The following is a 17,395-nucleotide window of genomic DNA, read 5'->3' as shown; positions in this document are numbered from 1 at the left end:
CCATTGTGATACTGTTGGAAATATTCTGAATAAGATGTTTGGAAATTTGCATAAATGAGTTTATTATAATTAATGTTTTTTTTTTATTTTTGTTTTATTTTTGTTTTTTCTTTTTTTTGTTTTTTCTTTTCACACTTTACTTGAGAGGAAAGGTTCTATATATATACTCTCAGAAAAAAATTTCCAAGGAAGGAACTCTTAAATATTGGGAGGAAGTTAATTTTGATTGACAAAAAAAAAAAATAAGGAAGAGCGCCTCACCTCTACTAAACTGATTTTCTTAAACAAGGAAAACGTAGAAAATCACTCAAGAAACCGACAAAGTATATTTTTTTTTTTTTTTTTTTTTTTACATAGGGTCATCACTTATCAAGGCCGATAGGCCACTCAAGGATAAGGGTTAAAGAGTGTACAGTAGTCAAAAGGACAATATAGTAATCGATAGTAATGGAAGTTCGGTAAATTTGTTAACTTAAGTGGAACGGCTCATCAGAAACTTGTTCATGTTGGACATGAAGACAACCATATTATAGACAGCAGGAAAACGGAAGACAATTCCACAGGCCTGCAGTTCTAAGAAAGAAGCTTTGATCATGGAATCTATGTTTAGGTTTGTGCACAGACAAAGAGTTTGGGGAATTATTGATAGTGTTTTCAGCTAGTCGAGTGTTTCTTGTGAAAGTTTGGTGAGGGGGGACCATAGATTGAAGCTCAGTCGAACACTTTCCAGTATCTCTTTGTTATATTTGGAATTGTAATATATTTTTAATTGAATGCAATAATTGATTTTGTTTGGTTTGTTACTACCTTTATTCAAAAAAAAAAAAAAAAAAAGATTGTTCTTAAACAGAAGTATTTTTGCCATTACTGTACAAGTTAGAAATAACCTTCGAAATAATTTCTAACAAAAGATTTAGCTTTTTCTTCAGAGGAAAACGGTTAGCAAAAGAAATTTATATATATATATATATATATATATATATATATTATAAATGTTTATTTTTTAAATATTGTTAATTTCAATGTATACCGTTTTCATTTAATATGTTGAGACTATTATAAACACTGAATCACTGTTAATTTCGAGTAAATCTCAATGAATCTATTTTACAAGTGCAGAGAATATATAGTACAAAACTTTGTTGAAATACAAAGACTTTATCCAAAAAAAGATGATTGTTCTTAAGCAAAAGTGTTTTTGTCTTTACTGTAGAAGTTAGAAATAACCTTCCAAATAATTTCTAATAGATCTTCGTTCGAAGGATGCAGAGAATGTTGGGATGCTGAGGAGACATATCGCCAATCAAATCCCAATGGTTGTTGTCAATGATAAATTATTGGTAAACGACCATTGCGCTGTTTATCATAGAAGTGGAGTGTATTAGAAAACCGATGAGAATTGTCACTCAGACTCCAGGGAAACACCCACCGGTTATTATTAGTGAGTAATCACTTGTAATGACCTGTCCAAGACTGCGGAGACTCGTTGTCACTCAGACTTCAGGGAACACCGCAGGTTGTTCTCAAGGAGAAATCTTTGATGCTGGCCTCTGTTAAAAGTCCTAGTGAGTAAATAATGATACTTATAATAATAATAACGATAAGTATTTTTGCCTTTACTGTAGAAGTTAGAAATAACCTTCCAAATAATTTCTAGCAATACCATGTGGTCCCCTTGTTCAACAACATTGCCGACCTTAATGTTGTGTATCATAGATTTTTTTCTCTTTCTTCTCTTCTGATTGTGTGGTTATCTCTTGCATTAGTGACTCTCAAAGGTTCACAAGCATAATAAATAAAACAAAGAAAACACTGACTCCAACACTTTCTAAAAATATTAGTTGTACTTGGCGTGTGTGTGTGTGTGTGTGTGACACCATCGATCCTCTGCATGCTGAGGTTTACATTTTAGTTTTCGGTCATGGCTATGTTCATCAGTCGGTTGATCAATTCATTTCTCCGTCTGCTCTGACCACAGTTTGTGTTTAACTGTCCCAAACTGGCAACTATCCTCAATTGTAGCAAACCCAAGATTATCTGCAGCTGTTCTTGTTGCAAAACTCATGGCCACACCTAAAACTGTTCATAAATTAACTCTAAATTTATATCTACCATTTGTCATAAAAATAACCGCCACACCTTGCTCAACAATGTTTTTGCTTCCTTTTGTGTTCCTTGGTGAACAATTTCCTATCGATTGTCTTTGCACCAACCCCATTTCCTATATGCACATGAAACTCTAGTCCCGTTTGAAGTAATCTCCTCCGGCTGCAATGCACTTGTACCATTTCAACAACTTCTGGAAGTCCTCTTGTGTGAGCATGTCAATGTCACAGCCTTTTTCATCTCCTCAATTGTCTCATAATAACAATAACAACAGCCCAAAGGTTTTCCTTGAGCTTAGGGAATAACCAAGTCACAGGGAGCAAGGTCTGGACTATAGGGAGGGTGAGGAACTTTCTTGATGTCCATGGCATCTTTCTTTCTGATCTTCTCTGAGCACCTTTGGGACAAACTTTGTGCAAATCTTCTGCATCTTCAGTTCCCTATGAATAATTGTGTATACAGTTACCACATTGACATCAAACTGTGCACTTGTCTCTATAGACCCATGATGGTCCTTAGTCATGAAATTCTTTATTTGGCCACTTCCTTACTCCTCCCACAGCTCATCATCCTTAACAAACACTCTGCCTTCCTCGAATCTCTTATGCCACTCAAAAACTGATGCTTGATTAATACAAGATGTTCCAAAAGCAGTCTGAAGCATTCCATACCTTTCTGTGGCATTTTTTTCCAAGTTTAAAACAGGATTTTATTGCATATCGTTCTTCTAAAATGTCCTCATGTCTAGATTGCATTTTTGGAATTCACCAGCTGTGACAATCAGGCTTTAGTAGGGTGTATTCCAATTCTTGCTGTAGCTGTTCATTTGAACCTGAAAGCATAAAAATTGGTCAGCAATCTCATAAGATGTATAGCAATAACATAGTAAATTTTCAAGAGTCTACGACAATTTTAAATGTCTGTACAAAAGACTAGAAACATTGAAGGCACCTTGTATATTCCAAAAATCTGGTAAACTAACGTTTTATTTTTATTAAGAAAATCACCTTGTAGTTCCAAAAAATATGAATTTTTCACATGTAGTTGTTTTTTTTCCCAGATAAATATACTTATTTTTATCAAATGTTTATTTACAAACACATTTTTACAGAAATAAATTTATGGATATTCTTATTTATTATATTTAAAAACAATATTACTTTTTATCCAAACATTGTGCAAAATGAAACTAGCAAGAAGCGAGGAACATGATTGGGCTGGTCGCCAAACTAACTAATGTTGTCTACTTCCTACGATGTTCAAAATGGGAAATGGTTCGAGAAAGTTAATATGCAAGTTTGCCAGATCTTTTCTATAAAGAAAAAAAAAAAATCTACATTGCCTTAATTATTCTTTTTCAGATGGCACAATTATTCCAAAATCGGACAGGTGATTCCTGGAACACAATTCCTTGCCTGCAAGACACCATTAAAAATGGTAAGTATTAGTGATTTGACTATTTCAATACAATTTCTGATTCCGATTCTTTATAAATCTCTAAATATTTATAAAGTTGTTGTTCTTTTCGATCACAGTAAAAGCGCGTGTCAAATGTGCAAATATTTTCTTGAACATAAAAATAAACCCTAAACACCTGTGGGAGATGATCTCTAGATTTTATTTTTACTGGTTGTATACCCCCACCCCTCCATTCCAACTTTCGATGACGTAAGTATGCTCCACTTTCTCGACAGAAGGAAATGACATTTTGAGTCCGTTTCTGACAGCATATCAAACCCTAATAAAATCCCCCACATATCTGGTGGTTAGAGAGCGAGTAATTTTTTATACAATCAAATTCATTCACCTGGTGATACCAGATACGGCTGTCTGAAAATACTTTCTGGCCTAAAATGCGTCAAACATTGATGTTTCTTTCCTTTCTATCTGCAAAACTCAATCATGTTTTGCAAAGTAAAAAACAACAATTTTGGTATATATTATTCAATTGGAATTCATTATTGAGATTAGTATTATTAATTTATTTATTGCTGACTATTATCCTCATCTTTATTAGTTGTTGTTTTATGTTTCGGCCAACTATTCCTCTGGCTTTCGTCAGGTAGTAACTGTCACGGGATAGGAACTTTGGGGCCCATGGCGCAGTGGATAGACGTTAAATCTCTGCGGTTCCAGGTGAAAATTGTCTAAAGATAGCGCTTTCAATCCTACCCAAAGCCGGCCGGAGGCTTACTTTGGCCAAAAACATGGTGAGACAACAACTATGGATGGCAGTAATTGCTGAGAATGCATGAGATTCGGAGTTCCTGTCCCGTCGCGGTTACCACCTGACGAAGGCCAGAGGAATAGTTGGTCGAAACGTTGTGAAACTAAGAAAGATGAGGATAATAGTCTGCAATAAAATAAATTAACAATTATTTAGATCTACAAAACAACCAAACTAAACACTATGATTAAATATTGGAAGATATAAAGAAGTTGAAACATGAAAGCTTTTTCCAAAATTACTGGATTCCGCATTAAATCATATGAAAAAGGTTGATATGCTGTAACTAATATACACATATTAGTGATGGGATGATCCCGATACAATTACCGATTTCGTACTAAATTCCCAATTCAGATACAATTACAGATTTCGATTCTCTATAAATATCTAAATATTTAATTATAGTTATTTTTCATGATTACCATAAAAACACATGTCAAATGTGCAAATATTTTCTTAAACATAAAAATAATCACTTGTGGGACATGACCTATAGTTTTTAGTTCTACTGGTTGTTTAAAAATCAATAAATATTTATTATTTTATCATTATTACCAGCAATGGAAGATTTTGCTTTAAACAAAATCAAATAAAAAAAGACGATTAAAAGAATCGTTTTTTTGACATTGAAAAATAGGCACAAATTTTTTTTTCCAATACTGATTACAATACCATCAAAAGTTCCGTTTTTTTTTTTTTTTTTTTTTTTTTTTTTTAAATTCCGATTAATTGTCCCAACACTGGTCTTTTTTTAAAGCTTTAAAAAAAAGAGAGAAACTGTCTGAAACTTATTAAGTTGGGGATAACAGTTGTTAAAAAATGTTTGCCCATTTTTAAAGGATTACATTGTCCTTAATCCCGTTTCCACTTTCAATAAATTATATTTTGTTTTGTTTCACATTTGGTCAATCTTTTCTTTTTTGTACTATCAAACTATGAAATGGTTTTGTTAAAGAAAATTATGTTTTATAATCTATATATTAATGCAATAGCGTGTGTGTTATTTTCTGCATTGTTTTTAAAATTGTCTACTTGCACGTGTTTCGTTATCTACGACTTATCAGTGGTTGAATCTAGCGAGATTCTAAATCGGGACCAAATGGTAAGAAGCTACTACTAGACCATCTCGCACGACTGCTTTGGAGATATCGCGATTTACATAGATGTTATTTATTTTGTTTTCGTTTAATTGTTATGTACTTTGTTACGGATTTGTTCCTAGTCTAGGGGTATCGGAACTCCGCAAACATATCAATGAAAAAAAAAGAGTAAAAAAAAAAAAGAAGATAATTTGAAAAGAAAAACAAATTTTTATTAACAAGGAAAAGGAGAAACAAAGTAAAAAATAGTAAAGAAAAACGAATGTCTCATAAGCTGATTATAATCGATAGTGTAACGGAAATAATTCTGTTTTCTAGTTATTTCCCTTTTAATAGAAGTCTATGGTTTTTTTTTTTTTAATAATGTTTGTTTTTATCTTTTAGACATAAATGCTTTTTGGTCAAAGATAATTCAGAAAAATCTATATTTACCAGTCTCTAGATGAAAGATTTTTCTCTCTATCTTGTTTGGTTCATCTGTTATTTTAACGACTCGAGTTTTCTTGTGTTTTCCTTTGGTCGGAGTTATAATAGGTGGTCGCCTCTCATTGCGTCCCAACGTTGTGTTATAACTGAGTTAAAAATAACGATCCTTTGCTGTTTATAGTTAGCGCTAGAATATTTTTTGTTCCATTTTTTGAAAGTCTCCAGAGACGCTAAAAAAACGTTTTTCATTCAAATTCTTAAGTAATACTTTTTATATTATTTCATATAATCTTTTAGTTGTTATTTCCTTTTAATTAAGTAATTTATTATTTTTATTATTATATATGTTAAATATTTTTATTTTGTTATAATTAATAATAGTATTAATAATTATTTTTTATTATATTTTATTTTTATTATGTTATTATTTGGATAATTAATATTATCTTTTGTGTAATAAATCATAATTTCTTCATATCAAAAGGGGAAAATATATCAGCTCATGACGACTTCTATTTCTTTTAATAAATAATTTTATCAAGAATTCTTCATAATTTCGGTTTCGATTATAGCTAATGGCATTCCAATAATCTATTTTCTTTAAATAATTTTATCAAGAATTCGCATAAGTCTTGGTTTCGATTTTAGCTGATGGCACCTTAGTAATCTATTTTTTTTATAAATAATTTTATCAAGAATTCTTCATGTTTTGGTTTTGGTAATTGCTGAAGAGAAACTAAAGTTATATATATTCATAACATTGATATTCGGTTTCGATTCAAGCTGATGAACCCAAGTAATATAGATATATTCTTTACTTTTGAAATCCCAAATTTATTATATACTAGCGGCAGTACCCGGCATTGCCCTGGTGTTTCGAGGCCTGTGTACTCTTAAATCAAAAAGAAACGGGGGGGGGGATAAAGCAAAGTTTTGGTAAGTTGGTAGGATCGAACCCGAAGCCCTGAGGCGAAGTTGGAAAATAAAATGTGAAAAAAAACGACACGTTAACCATTCGGCCAGCCAGAATGAGTTACTGAAAGATGTTTGAATTTATTTAAGTAAGAAGAGAATTGACAGGTGCCCGCACGGAAGTCGTAGAGTTAACGTTTTGTGTGAGCGTAACGACGACGATGTAAGCAATAGCTATTCAGCAGTTAACATTTTCTGCGGGGCAGTTTTTAATGAGGTCAATAACCCGGTTTGTTTTTTACCTAACTTTGGGGAAAAACAGTTCCCCCGTTTATTAGGGGAGTGTCTCATCTCTAAATGAAAGCAACCGTCTGATATGATGACGGTACGCCGACATTGACCAAACATTACATCGCTTTCTAGAGACCACTGGCCGTGGGCCAGGAATTCGGATTGAGTTTCGCTTTTTTTATATCAAAAAACGAAAGCAATATGCGGCGATCCCAAGATGTCGAATATTTAACGTTTCAAAGTCAGGCAAATTAAATAGACAGGCGACTCCTATGATTAAGTCGGAGATATTATCATTTAGACAGCATATAAAATGTTTAAAAAATGAGTGACTGCCTCGAGAAACCGCTGAAAAAAAATCCTTTTGCGGACATACAGAAAAAGAACATACATACATACACACATTTTTGCTTTTATATATATAGATAATATAAAATCGATAGAACATTAACTCTATAATAATATATACAAAATCTGCAAGAATTAAAATATATTTTTGCGTGTTTTACAGGACTACACCAAGCGTTTCTGCTAGCTTAGATAAATACTTTTGCAGTTTTAACAAGATAGTTACAATAATATCAGAGCGTCTCCATTTATGCTGAACATCTACAGAATGCCAACATCAATATATTACGTATGAATGAGTCGCCTGTGGGATTTCCACAGGTTCCGCTAGTATTTTATGATTATTTAATGTTAATTTCTTTAAATTTATAAAATGTAGTTTTAAAAAATACTCCTTTAGACTTAAGTGAGATTTGAACTCTGATATTGACTACTGCTTTGCTGTGACCTCTTATTTTTCAACCAATTACATTTTTATTTGTGTACGAACAAACTCCCCAAAACTATTTTTTAATAGTGTATAGATATTTTTGATAGCATATAATAGCAGTCTATTAAAAAAAAAAAGGTGTGAGGAAAAATGTGTCATCCATAGTTTTATCAATAAACATAAATTTATGCAAATTTTTAACAATAGCAAGTTCTTAATGAGCCGTTTCCCCTTTAAGTAATCCAATTTACCAAAATACACTAGTAACAATGACTATGATATTGTCCCATTAACTACTGTACACGCTTTACCTCTTATCCTCGAGTGGCCTCTGGGTCTTGATAACTGGTGACTCCTATGTAAAAAAAAAAAAACAACCAACCTATTTTCCACATGTGATATATATATATTTTCTTTGTGATAGAAACTATTTTACAACAAGGAAATTTTTGTCTGTTAAAAAAAGTGGTCACTTACAAATTATTTATTTATATAACTACCTTTAGCTTCATACAACATATAGGTTTTTTTTTTTTTTGAATGAGAAAACAAGTTTTTGGCATAAATCCACTCTTATCCTATTCCATTTTTCGTTTATGGCTGCTATTAGTTCACCTTTATTTTTTGAACATTTTCATTGGCATAGATTAAGCTTTTTCGTATAAAAAAAAGAAGCGAACAGACTCGCAGTAAATAAAACACTGTCCCGCACTTAAAGTTGACGTCATTAACTCATCAAAAACGGGCACCTACCGTTAAACGTCGCACGTTTTTTCACACGTTATTATTTTTCAACTGCGCGTCAAGTCTTCGTTTTTTTTTTTGTTTTTTTTTTTTAAACAAACACCCGACCAACGATTTTTCACCCAAAAACACACATCTACAAACACCCGGGTACCCCCCCCCCTGCTAGTCTCTAATATAAATTTCACTTGTATGTTTAAATGTATGTTTGTCTCACAAAAATTTTCAACAGAGGCTACAGATTTTCACGAGATCGGTATCATTTTGAAGTTTGACCCTTCAGATGACAAATATAAAAAAATTGGCTAAAAACATTAATTCCTTCACTCTCAACTGGGCACTTTTCTACAGGGAGGGGTTGCTTTTTTTCGCCAATATTTTCGAAAGTCATTCTCTTTTTTCAATTAAGGAGTTTGAGCCTGCCTACCACCGCTTTTTTTTTTTTTTTTTTTTTTTTTTTTTTGTGCTCAACACACTCCTCCAAACACCCGGGCATCCAGGCTAGTTGTTTATATATCAAATTTCATTTTGAAAATTTGAATTTTCTCTGGAGATGGTCTTGAGATACTTTAAAAAGTTCTTAAAAATAGACATTGAAAATCTGTACAAACGCGGTTCTTTATTTTTCAGTCAATCACATTTCTATTTGTGTATGAACACTCTCTCTCAAAACCAGTTATCAGTTTCTAGATATTTTTTAATAGTATATGAGGGGAATTCCAAAAGTAATGTCTCCTATTTTTATTCCAACTGAATGGATCAGAGGTGTTTGGAAATTGCATCGTCATGATGACTGAACTGATGCATTCATAACCTGAAAGTTTCATCTCTCTGTTCCAGATACTGCCGGTATGAAACTCTAAGAAAGAAACCCCTGTCATGGACAAATTCTAGAACACAAAATGTTGCTTGTTGAAATGGCACCCCTCCCGTCTTCATAGCTCTTGAACTTTTTGTGTTAAAAAAAATAGGAGGCTTTACTTTTGGAATGACACATAGATTAATATTAAAGACACTCATCTAAAGTATCTTATTAAAATAAATCTATTTACTGTTTCAGATGTTAACAGAAGAAGAAAGGTAAGTTATTGTTTTTTTTTTGTTTTTGTTTTTTTTTTTGTTTTTTTTTGTAAAGATTGTTTTATTTCCTATATAATATTTTGATTGCAGAAATTCCCTTCTGGACAAGATACCTTAGGTTTGCAATAACAGATGCTACATAAAAATTTGCTATGTCTAGACTATTAGCCACTATCTTATGTAACTTTAGAACACCATTTTAAGTACATTTAGTCGTTATAATAAAATTCTACATTCCATATATATGTACGCAGTCTGTCAATCTTGACGATGACTAGTCGGGGCCTCAGTGCTTTATCCTTCGGTGTTGGCACAGTCCTCTTTCTGTGTGAAACATCCGGTCACAGGCACTGCATGTGTGTGCCAGGGTTGTGTCATCTATAGTGTCTCAGCTCTAAGTCTTCTCCAATATTTCTCTATTTCTTTCTTTCCTTTGTGGAGACTGTTCCGCTAACCACTTCTTTCTTTGGCTTGTACCTCCCAACTCTCGACATTGATGTTCATTGCCTTCAGGTGCCGCTTTTTTACATCTTTATAGCGAAACTTCTGACCTCCTAGTTTAGTATGATGTATTCCAATTCTTACTGTAGCCGTTCATTTGAACCTGAAATCATAAAAATTGGTCAGTCATCTCAAAAGATGTATAGCAATAACATTTGTAAATGCCTGTACAAAAAAAGTCTGGAAACTTCTTGAAGTACTTCGTATTTTTTATTTTCTAGGTTTACTCCTGAAGACCTGATTGAATTGGTGAAATCCCTTGGGAAAAAGCTTGCAATGGTTATAGATCTCACTAACACGACTAAGTATTATAATAAAGATGTAAGTATCCAAGTTTGTGTTTTATTGTTGGGTTTATTTTTTTTCCAAAAGGATTGAGTCTAACTTGATTATAAAGGTGTAGACTGAATATCTTCAGAAATTTATGGATGCTCAACTAGAGTCCACTCGATATGAAAAAATAAAAATAAAGAAAAATCTGTATGATGTATGTATGTACTTGTGATAGAAAGAAAATATCATATTCCAAAAATCACATAAAACAAGTAGTTTTATTTTTAAATAATAAAATTTTATGGCTAAACAAGGTGTTTGCTGTTTTGGAACGCAATTTTAAAAAACGTTTCAAGGAACAATTCAAACTTTAGAGATTTTTTTTTTTTCGGTATTCATGTTAATTGCTTAAAAATTATTTTATCCATAAAAATAGAAGTATTTGATCAATTTTTATGATTTTTGGAATATATTTCTTTTCCGTCATGGCTACCATACAGATTTGTTCTTGCTTTTTTTTTTATATGGGGAGGGGGGACTCTGGACAATCATCATCAATTATATTCCTGAATTATATTCAAATTATCTCCCCTGAATCATCGAATAACCAGAGAATGAACTCTCCTATTAATAAATAGATATTACAAACTTGTCTTTTGAAAAAATTTGAACGTAAGCTAAATTTAATCTTTTCTCTTTATAAATATACAATTCCTTCTATTAAATAATTCAGTTTTTTTGTTTTTTTTTTAACCACTTACTAAAGTTAGATTACTACTTTTTGTGATAAGATTTTATTTTTTTTTTTATATAGGCATCACCACTTATCAAGGCCCAGAGACCACTTGAGGATAAGGGCTAAGAGTGTACAGTAGTCAATTGAACAATATAGTAATTGTACGTAATAGAAATTCAGTCAATTTGTTAACTTAAGTGGAACTGCTCATCAAGAACTTGTTTATGTTGGACTTGAAGACAATCACATTGTAGTCAGCTGGAAAGCAGGAGAACGGGAGACAGTTTCACAGGCATGCAGTTCTAAGAAAGAAGCTTTTTTCATGGAATCTACATTTAGGTTTAGGCACAGATAAAGAGTGGAGGGAATTATTGATAGTGTTTTCAGCTAGACGAGTGTTTCTTGTGAAAGTTTGGCGAGGGAGGACCATAGATTGAGCTCAGTCGAGCACTTGCCATGAAAATAATGATAAAGCAGAGACAAACCCGCAACATCTTCTGTGAGATAGAGGTTGCAGGGAAGAGAAAAGGACATCTCCTACGAGGCCACAAAGTCTATTTTGAACTCTATCAAGGCAGGACAAGTCCTTTCTAGCAGCTCCTGCCCAAATGTAGCAACAGTACTCCATCCTTCGACGTACCTAGCTCTTATATAGATAGAGATTTGCATCAGCAGTGAGATATCTACTGGATCGATAAAAGGATCCCACCATTTTTCCAGCAGCCTTGGCAACAGATTTAATGTACGTGTTCCATTTCAGATTAGGAGTAAAGGTCAAGCCCAGAAGTTTGTCAAAACATGAGGCCTCCCCAAGACGAGAGCCATTCATTTCAATTGATGCCAGATGGGGATCAGAACGTTGATGATGTAAAGAAAGCAGTTTGGTTTAAGATGCATTAAAAATAACCAGCCACTCCTTTCCCCATTGTACCACGTGCTCAAGATCAGAAGAGAGAGAATCGCAGAGAACTTGGTTGTTTACGGTCTTAGATGTGCTACTATAGATAGTAGTGTCATCAGCATAAATATCTACGAATGATATAAGGATCTGATTTGGAAGATCATTAATGTAAATCAGGAAAAGAGTAGGGCCCAGGATGGAACCCTGAGGGACTCCAGCATTAATAATAGCTTCTGATTTCTGCCCATCAACTACTACTCTTACGAACCTATCAGGGAAAAATGATTTAATAATCGAGAAGACATTTCCAGCTATACCATAGCTGGAGATGTTGTGAAGTAAACCTTTATGCCATACTCTATCAAAGGCCTTAGATATGCCGAGCAATTGCCCTAGAAAGGTTGCCTCTGTCCAGCGATTCACTAAATCTATGAGATATAACTGTAAGCACATCTGCTATAGATCTAGCAGAACGGAAACCATATTGTGTGTCACTAAGAAGTTTATTTTTGCTGAGATGGTTGATTACTTCTCTATTTAACACAGATTCCAGCAACTTACTCATGACGCACACGAGACTTATTGGCCTGTACTGAGAGGGAGATGAGCAATCACCTGAATTCTTAAATACAGGGCATACTGATGAGATTTTCCAGGGTGATGGGAAGCAATTTTCCTTAAGACAATGTTTAAACAGTTTTGTAAGTATGGGTGCTAGTTCTGGTTGAAGTTTGTTTTAGCACTATAACTGGAATACCGTCAAGGCCGGTTGCTTTACTGGAATGAAGGTTTTTGATTAGCTTGGCAACATCACGAACAGATATTTATATATCACATAGTGTGTTTTCTGATACAGGAGGAAATATTGGGGGTTGGCGGCCTTGGTCGCAAAAGGTAGAATTAGCTGCAAAGTTCTTGGCAAAGAGTTTGGCTTTGTCTGATGCTGACGAGATGACCTCAGGTCCATTGATGATAGTTGGGATAGAGCACACGCTTCTGTTCAGGATTATATTTACTATTTGCCAAAACTGGTGGGAACCAAGCTGCTGCTCAGCTACTTTGGACTTGACGGACTGAGCATACAACTCTCTTGCATTCTTTATTACTTTCTTACAATGGTTGCTGGCATTCCTGAAAACGTCTTTAGTCTCAATACATCTATTACGTTGGAAGCAATAGAAAAAGTGATTTCTATGCGCAATAGCAGCAGCACATTCTGAAGAGAACCATGGCTGGCCGTTAGGTTTTAGCTGGAAGTTTTTCAAGTGTATGAAACGATCTATACCTGCAATTAACCATTCTGTCAGGTCTGATACTATAGAGGACACATCCTTTTTAAACATGGAACGCACAGGTAGATCTGATGTAAATGTACGGAAACTATCCCAGTCAGCCATAGTGTATCGATATACTGTACGGTGGAGAGGTACATCTGAGGACTTTTTTTGTAATGTTTTTCACATTTGGGGTGAAAAATGTGTTTTCAAGCACTTTTTTTAAAAAAATTATATTCATCTCAAGCAAGACAAATTGCCATTAGGGGCAATAAGAGGCTCCTATTAGGAATCATGCCGAGACATCTAAGTGGGGAGTTGAGTAGCGAGATGTCGGTTTGCATTACATTTAAGTTTCTGCATGTTAGTAGTCAAGGAAGCAAGGCGGGGGATTTAGTCAACAAACAATTAAGGTAAAAAAAAAAAAAAATCAAATATACTGGGTGTTCAAAAAATCACTGAAGAGTTTTGAACTTAAATACATTCTTGATTTTTAATAAACAGTCCAACTTGGGAGTGGTAGTCCCTGCCGCACTTGGTGCAGATAAAGGTGGATGGCTGCTGATGCCGCTGCTTCCGCTTGACTTTCTTCATTGCAATTAATTCCTTACATGCAGCTTCTGCATTGAACGTGCCCTGTCATACTGTCAATCGCTAAACAGGATGATTGTCAGCCAGGCTTTCCCATACCTGGAGAGTGATGTCGCATTGCTCCATGCAAATCAAAATCTAAGAAGCATAGTTTGGGACGCCCTTCATTTCTACTGCCTTAGGTTTGTGTTCCCCATCCGTCCTCCTGACGTGTCCCAACCATTGCAGCTATCTTTCGAAGAGTATTGCGTGCATGCTGTACATGGTTACTTGTCCACATACCTAGTATTTATATTAGTGACCTGGCAAGACCACAGGGGAGACAACCAAGCAAAAAAAAAAAAAAAATCCGAAGTAAAATTCATCCCAAAGCAACAAAACTAAAGCTGGCTTGCCAGGACACTATATTCACAAATGTAGACAAATTTTGGCATGTCTAATTGGTTGGAAAATATAGGTTCTTTTTTACCTATTGTCATAAAATTTTAACCATCGAATAGTATTATGATTTTCAAAAAGCCTGCAAATTTTCATCTAGTTTCGTCTTACAGAACCAAAAATATAACCTTTTTAACATTCAACTAGCGAGGGGTACCCGGCGTTGTCCGGGTGTTTGGAGGTGTGTGTTGAAACTCCGGGGGTGGGGGATTAAAAGAAAAAGTATGTATGAGGATCGAACCCGAACAGTTGAGGCAAAGTTGTAAATTAAAGTGAAAAAAAAACCAAAAAAACATGCGACGTTAACCATTGCCCCATCGCGAGATGCTAACGGAAACACGTTTGAATTTATTTAATTACTTGGATTTGGCAGGTGCCCGTTTTAATGAGTTAATGAGGTCAAGTGTGACTGCGGGATAGTATTCATTTACTGCTGAACGCTTTTTTTTTCCCCCCAAGATGTTATAGGAAAAAGACTAACCCACATGCGGCGAGTGACAAATGTTGAATATTTATCTTCCCGAAATCGACCAAATTAAATAGACAGGCGAGCTTCATTGTTAACTGAGATATTACGATTTATATGTGATATAAAAAGTTTTTAAAAGTTTTTAAAAGTTGTGAAGCGACTGACTGCTTCTCTGAAAAAAGCCTTTTGTAGACATATAGAAAAAGCGAACACACATATATACATACATACATTTTCGCTTTTATATTTATAGATTTGGCTAATATAAATAAATATATAAATAAAAAAATGAAAGTATATGATGAGCTACGATGTTCACTCTTTCGCTGCCGGAAATTCAAGTGCCCCGAGACGTTTTCTGCGCAAGCGGCTAGAGGCGCCCTTTTTCTTTTTACTGAATTGCTCTGGAGGTTCAATGTTTTGATTTTTTTTTGACCAATCAGAGAGTTTTCCGGGCTGTCGGAAATTATGTGTCTGGGAGCCGGTGAAAATCTTTAAAACCCTCTGTATTTTCCAAAAAAAGGCAGTTAACAAAAATTCAGAGATAGTGTTGAAAGATATATATATCACTACTGTCTGCAGCTCAAAACTAACGCGACAACACTGTGAACGTAGCAGGCGAGTCGGCTGATAAAACAATGTGGGCGAACACACAGACACAGTAACTAACTTTTGTATTCCCCCTTTTATTATCGCATGCTCATTTTTAATTAATTTTATGTAAATAATTATTTTAAAACTTCCTTAATCTCAACTAATTCCCCCCTTTTGTTCACTCATAAATGAACTATTATTTTCATTGAAATATTTCCTAGAAAGTAATAAATCTTTTTTTATAAATTGAGAGTTAACTGTATTTGTTTTGTTGATATATTTTCTACGAAAGAACATCGTAAATTCGACTCTCTGTCTTGCTCTCTTTACTTTTCCCCACAATAATAGTAAAATTAATTAATAAATAATAAACAAATGTAAGAAACATTGGAAAAGGCCAAAACTGGCGACCCACCGACGTGATTATTTTGAACACGCAAACATTTCTATAAAAAAAAAAAACAAAAAAAAAGGCTATCTTCTGATGCTTCAAGTAACCAATCTTTTGATGTGAATTTCAATGAAACTAAACAAAATGAAAACCCAAGAAATAATTTCACTACAAATTCACCATGGACCAACAAACAAACAAAAAAACTGCCTTCTAATACTTCAAATAACCAACTTTTGATGTGAATTTCAACAAAAGTAAATAAAAAAACTCAAGAAACAATTTCACCAAGGTCGCGAAAAACTATGGAAATTCAACAAAAATAAAAAAAAATTTTGTATGAAAACGATAAAACAAATCCTTCTGAATATAAAAATCTACTTTTCAAAAAAAAAAAAAAAAAAATTTTTAACATAAAAACCTATCTTCATAACAAAATTATAAAAGACAACATACAGCAAAAGTGTGAATAACAAAAGGGAAAACTAAAATGGCAGAAAACGAAGTCGACATGGCAGCAGAACAAGATAAACCAGTGCAGTCAATTGCGATGAAAACTCCGGCATTTATTGATTCAAATGTACTAGCTTGGTTTTCAATAATGGAAGCCCAGTTCAGTATTATGAACATTAAGCAACCAAGACAAAAATTTTATCATATTCTCGCGTCACTACCAACGGATATAGTTGGAAAATTACAAAACAGCATACTGGAATCAAAAGACTTTGATAAGTTAAAAGATGCTGTGATTAATCAGTATGAAAAATCAAAGCCTGAAATGCTGGACAAACTAATGTCATCTTCAATCATGACAGGACGTCCTTCGATTTATTTGAACGAACTCATGTCGTTAGCAGGTAGAATTGGTGTTGGAGAAGACATTGTCCGACATAAGTTCATCCAAGCCCTACCTCATTCGATCAAACCCGTGGTAGCAGCACAAATTGATCTCGATCTGGAAAGACTTGGTAAAATGTCCGATGACCTGCTGTTATATTTTAATAGACAGGAAGCCACGCATATACAACAGATATCATGGAACCAAAACCATCGTAACCAGAGTGATGACGGATCTCAAAGAAAAAGTAATCCGTCACAAAAATCATATAATTGTCCAAATGGAGTTCGTCCTTTTAACAAGGATCAGAGACCCAAAATCTGCCGTTCACATCTATATTTTGCCGAACGTGCAAAATATTGCAAACCATGGTGTAAATGGCCAGACAAACGGAATGTGCAAATGCAACCCAGTTCTCGTCCTGCCTCCCCTGCTTTTAGTAAAACATCGGAAAACTAACCCGGCGAAGCGTGATAGCTTCCACATCTTCGCCGCTTCTTGAAGTAGCCGCACGGTTAGGAGCTATAAAATTGAATTTTGTTGTGGATACGGGAGCTGCAATATCTGTAATCCCAAGAAAATATATAAGCGGTATAGTTATATACCCAACAAACATCTCAATTGTGTCAGCTAACGGTCAGAACATTGAATGTTCCGGTCAAGCAGTATTAAACCTGGCACTTCATAACTTGAGGCGTGATTTCACTTGGACCTTTCTCATT

At 34.1% G+C, this 17,395-nt stretch overlaps 1 protein-coding gene across 2 annotated transcripts in view; it reads left to right on the top strand.

Annotated features, from left to right (window-relative positions):
• Nucleotides 1-17,395, top strand: part of LOC145267067 (RNA/RNP complex-1-interacting phosphatase-like) — a 95,222-nt gene that overhangs the window by 19,471 nt on the left and 58,356 nt on the right. For both annotated transcript variants that reach the window (XM_080123022.1, XM_080123023.1), the window contains exons 2-4: nt 3,468-3,543; nt 9,648-9,667; nt 10,390-10,489. In XM_080123022.1, coding sequence (XP_079979148.1) covers nt 3,468-3,543; nt 9,648-9,667; nt 10,390-10,489 — 196 coding nt within the window. The remainder of the gene's footprint in view (nt 1-3,467; nt 3,544-9,647; nt 9,668-10,389; nt 10,490-17,395) is intronic.

Source organism: Euprymna scolopes, chromosome 42 (assembly GCF_053919585.1).
Source record: "Euprymna scolopes isolate OS-2025 chromosome 42, ASM5391958v1, whole genome shotgun sequence".
Lineage (NCBI taxonomy): Eukaryota > Metazoa > Mollusca > Cephalopoda > Sepiida > Sepiolidae > Euprymna > Euprymna scolopes.
This window is presented reverse-complemented; position numbering and strand designations above follow the sequence as displayed.